Below are 5234 nucleotides of genomic sequence, written 5' to 3' on the forward strand. Positions count from 1 at the left end.
ACGAAATATGACTTTTAAGTGACAAAATGATTTATCATTGATATTCAAATTTGTTGTACAATTTAGCCATCTTTCAAGTTCCCTCGATTCATCACCTTTCAAACATTAAAATATCTAGAGATTTTTTCCAAAGCCCCTACGCAAGTACATATATTATTGCATTCTTAATTACTTTTACTAACGACTCTTACATGACATTTAAAAAAATCAAAAATTAATCATACCGAAGAAAACCGAGACGATTAAGATAGTTTTAAAAAATCTAATTTTGATTATACAAAATAGAGTGAGTAACCAAAAAATTAGTATGATACGATTTTATAAAATAACCGATCCAATCGAACCATTGACACTCCTAATTTGAACTGTCTTTGCAATTACGCTAATAGCTTTACTTATCTCTCTTTCTCTCTATATATAACTTAGAGAATTTGCAGGAGTTGAAAGTTAGGTATGCACCCAATAAGAAGCGAAGGGTAATGAAGTAATTATATAAGTTGAGAACCATGAGGTCTCATTTTCAAATTCCAGCAAAGGCAAAAATAGCCGAGGCACACACAAACTGACTCAAACATCACATCACAGTTATTGGGAAAAAGGAGGAACATAATAATAAACCATTTTGTTCCCGAAGAACATATCGCACAAGTCTTCGTTTCATTAGAGAGAACATAACATAAAAATGTGAAGACTCGAGATCAAATTGATGATGTATTTGCAAAATCCATTCAAGTTTAAAGATATTTGGAGATTGAGATGAAGACATAGAAGTGAAAAAGAAGAATTGTAAATAAAACGGACACTTATCTGCACTTCTCATCAGCAAGAAATAAACCAAACCAATAAGAACAACATTGTTAAAAACACCATTGCAAACCATAGGTAGTGAAATCAACCTTTGCTTAACGAAAAGCAAAAGGAAAGGAGGAAAGAGTAGAAGATAATAGAATAAACTACATTAACTAAAGACAAGTGAGGGAAAAGGGTGTTCCAAGATTCAATTCTTTGACTCAAGAAACAACATTCCTTCAGACACTTATGCACAGATCAAGGTTTCCAGATAATGGTAGTCTCAGCAATCATGGAAGTGACAACATACGGGTCCATGTTCGAAGCTGGCCTCCGGTCCTCGAAGTATCCCTTCCCCGCCTTCTCTGTATCTCTGCCAACACGAACTGAAGCGCCACGGTTTGCAACTCCCTGAATAAAACAAATGCAGTAACATAAATGACACACTCTAGACATATTAAGATTCTAACTTATATACAACGACACAAACTATTACAGCGTGTTATAGCAGGTTATTGCCAGATTACCATATCAGACCTGTTATGAACAGTCAGTGCACATAAGTTAAACTCTTTCGCAAAATATTTGTAATTGAAATATTCTTGATGCTTGATGTCAACATTGCACTAGAATTGTAGGTGAACAGTAAAGGAACAAAGATTCTTTTTGTAATAAAGAATCAAAAAAGTTCTTCCATCCAAGTGCTGATATAAGGGAAAACCAGATAGCCATTTGGTAACATTGACAATGTAGCTGAAAGTCAATAAAAAACTTGAAGTCCCAAAGCAACCGGTATTGCAGGTTTGAGTGAGCGGAAGGAGATGGAATTAAATGACAATTAATTAGGGAAGACCATAGTTTACGTACCCATTTGAAGGTGTTGATGTTAGCTGTTTCATGTTTTCCAGTGAGACGACGCTCATTGCCTTCACCATATGCAGCAATGTGCTCTTTGTGCCTCAGTCCTAGCTTCTCGATAGCCTTTTTGATCACTTCATACCCTCCGTCAGCCCTCATAGACTTGGTGCTGAAAGAAACATTCCACGTCAATACTCTCACATAGCGAGCGAGAGCGGGGGGAGGGGAGAATTGGACAGAAATATAATCAATTGCAGCACTTCTATCCAAACACGTAATTACTTACTCATAAATCAGTTTCATCACATAATGTTTATCAGTTAAGCCAATAGGCTAATAATCATATAGTACAATAAAAAAACGACTACGTACTCTTACCTGTAGTTTGTGTGAGCACCAGCACCATTCCAATCGCCCTAAAAATCAAAGGGTAAAACATGTACTTCAACATCAGCTTATGGCAAGCAGTATTCAACTATCTGAGCATAGATCAATCCAACATGTCTAAAAAAAGCCTACATTTAAATTAACTTTAAAAAGATAAATAGCAGAAAGCTCACGGGGATAGGCTTTGGGTCGAATGAAACTACGACTCCAGCAATCTCAGCAATCCTCTGTTTAACACCAATACAATAATCAAGTATAACAATCAAAGTCACATATTGTAGGTAAATTTAACAATTGAAATGGCAAGAAATTACAACAGCTAAATATAATACCTCGAGAATGTAACGAGCAGTCCACACCTCATCTCCTGCTGAAATTCCTACTGCAGGCCCAACTTGGAATTCCCACTGCATAAAATTATAGCATTGCTTTATGTTCAACTATGTATATATACATGCAACTAAAGCTTAGATCGGGTACATATAATAAGATCACACTCATTCTGAATTCACTAAACTTTAGATCATGAAATTCGCCTGTCTGAAAAGGAGTCGGGAGATAAAGAATGGGATGCGGAGCTATTTACCTGTCCAGGCATCACTTCTCCATTGATGCCACTGATGTTAATCCCAGCATAAAGACATGCCTTGTAATGTGCGTCAACTATATCACGTCCAAAAGCCTTGTCCGCTCCAGTTCCACAATAGTAAGGTCCCTAAATGCAATAAGAAATTTTTTTTTGAAAACTTTCACCCTTTACAGCAAAGGGAAAAGTAGCAGAATTATCTTTAGCTGTACTTCCAAGATTTAAATAAAAAATTAACTATAGTACCTGAGGTCCAGGAAAACCTCCAATAGGCCATCCAAGAGGCCAATTAATCTCCTTTTGCAGCAAAGTGTATTCTTGCTCAATACCATACCTAATTGGAAAAAACTTTTCCCAACAATCAGGTATCTTCTAAACGAATACGATACTAAAAATTAAGGACTGGAAAAACTTTTTTTCGATTAAAATCTAAATAGAGTTTTCTGCTACCATGTTTCTTCAGCAACAACATCAGGGTTGCTGAATATTTTAGCAGCATGGTGTCTCTTGTTTGTCGGAATAGGTTCACCAGCTGGAGTATAAGCATCACACATGACCTTAAGAAAACAAAAGAACATTAATTACGCACACATTTTAATAGAATCCAGAAATTAACAGTATCTAGTAGGTACAAAAATAGACCAACTCACCAAAATATTGTTGCCCCTCCTGAATGGATCCTTGAAAATTGCTTGAGGACTATTTGAAATTTCATTTTAATATATATATGGTCAGATGATTCTATTCAGAAAGGAATCGAACAATAACAAAATTTAGCAGGCTGAAGGCGACTTACTATAGGATGACTTCACTGTCTTCTCCAGGAGCTTGACCTGTGCTGGACCCATCATAGTTCCATTTGGGAAGCTTTGAAGGATCTTCAACTGGACCCGAAAGAGACTGTAAATAAATTTTTTGTATAAAGTTAGCAATCTTCAAAGCAATTAAAAACGAAAAAAAGGAAATGTTAATCTGAAAATAGATTAATAAAATAATGTAATACCCTGGCTTTGCTCCTGAGGTCCATGCCTGATCCGCCAATCCTGGTTATAAGAAACAAAAATGGCATACCAAGCACAAAGATTAAAATCATAAAAACACAATAAGTGAGAATAAAATTATTCACGGTAACAAAAAAAAAACACTATCTTAATTGAAGTGTATCTGAAGGATTGCGACCGGAAGGGAGCCTTAGCGTAACTGGTAAAGTTGTCATGTGACTAGAAAGTCACGGGTTCAAGCCGTGAAAATAGCTTATTGCAGAATGTAGGGTAAGGCTGCATACAATAAACGCTTGTGGTCCAGCCCTTCCCCAGACTCTGGGGATAATGGGAGTTTAGTGCATCGGACTGCCCCTTTTTTTCTATCGGAAGGATTGCGACCTTATATCATTCATCGGCCGAAATATGTCCAATGATACTTATCTTCACTTCTTCACTTTATCTAGTAAAGACTAATGGACTAAGGTTAAATTGTTTGGTTTGATATAAACACCGAGTACGAGTAAGTTTTTATTGTACTCTATCCCACTACTTTAAAATGCTAGATAGGCCTTTGTGATCCATGCATAATCCATTTCTAAAAGCAAAGTAAGGGAATGTTTCTTCAATGAAGAAAGAGTAATTTTTAATGTCCTTTTTAAAGAAGAAAAACATATGCCACTATAAATACTATGAAATTAATACGAAAGTAACATATCATAAAACAGGAAAACTACAAAAGAAACAAAAAAACACAAAGAAAAATGAATTGATTGATCGATCACAATAAACACTTCCAATGATATATTCAAAAAATACCATAGTATATACAAAAAGAACAGATCACAACACACAGTAAAATCCTGATCAAACAGGACAACAGTGAAACATAAACCTAATCGTAACAGAAAAGAATCATAAAATTCATAATCATATCAAAAGGAGAGCCGAAAAAATCATTAACAAGATTAATAATTGGTAAAAACGATTAAGAAGAACCTAACCATATGTACTCAGCGATAATCTTATCAGTGGATTCAGTGAGATTAAGGTTGATGAGATCTGAAAGCAGAGACATAATAAAAAGACTTCAAAGAATTATAGTTCTGTTTGTTTTATGAAAAATGAACTAATGATTTTGTGTGATGCAGAATAAGAGTGTCTGGTTTTCTTATAGGCAGTTTCAAGAGGTGTTGATTCTATAAAAACAATCGGCAATTATTACGGATTCTTTTTCTAAATTGAAAAAGGAAAATGATACTTAATTTTTCCATTTTAATAAAATTCTTGAAAATTGGATAAGAGAATTAAATAGGGTTAGTGAGTTGTTCCGAAGAGTAGGTAACTGATAGATGCAGAAGAGAATCCATTTGAAGATTCTTGTATATTTTACCGGTTAACTGATATGCCGGTCTTATATAATCCATAAATTATTATATGCTGGTTATTAATAAATAAGTATGAGTATTTCCTTAAGGATGGCATATTTTAAGAATATTTTTGTCTTTAAATACCTCATATTTTTAGAGAGAAAAAAAACATCATATTGCAAATATATGTATTCTTATTACGGTGTTAATAATACTATACTGGTTTATGGTATTTATTATGCAAAGTTTGATATAAAAAATCAT

At 34.4% G+C, this 5234-nt stretch overlaps 1 protein-coding gene across 1 annotated transcript; it reads right to left on the reverse strand.

Annotated features, from left to right (window-relative positions):
* Positions 1-819: 819 nt before the first annotated feature.
* Positions 820-4877, reverse strand: LOC107827398 (glutamine synthetase-like). Its single transcript, XM_016654536.2, has 12 exons — positions 4605-4877; positions 3624-3663; positions 3417-3520; positions 3271-3319; positions 3071-3177; positions 2867-2954; positions 2621-2749; positions 2367-2441; positions 2208-2261; positions 2026-2063; positions 1657-1816; positions 820-1200 (listed from the first exon to the last, which is right to left on the reverse strand). Exons 1-12 carry the CDS (start codon positions 4676-4678, stop codon positions 1048-1050), a joined length of 1071 nt encoding a protein of 356 aa, XP_016510022.1. The 5' UTR covers positions 4679-4877; the 3' UTR covers positions 820-1047.
* Positions 4878-5234: the final 357 nt, after the last annotated feature.

Source organism: Nicotiana tabacum, chromosome 11 (genome assembly GCF_000715075.1).
Source record: "Nicotiana tabacum cultivar K326 chromosome 11, ASM71507v2, whole genome shotgun sequence".
Taxonomy (NCBI): Eukaryota; Viridiplantae; Streptophyta; class Magnoliopsida; order Solanales; family Solanaceae; genus Nicotiana; species Nicotiana tabacum.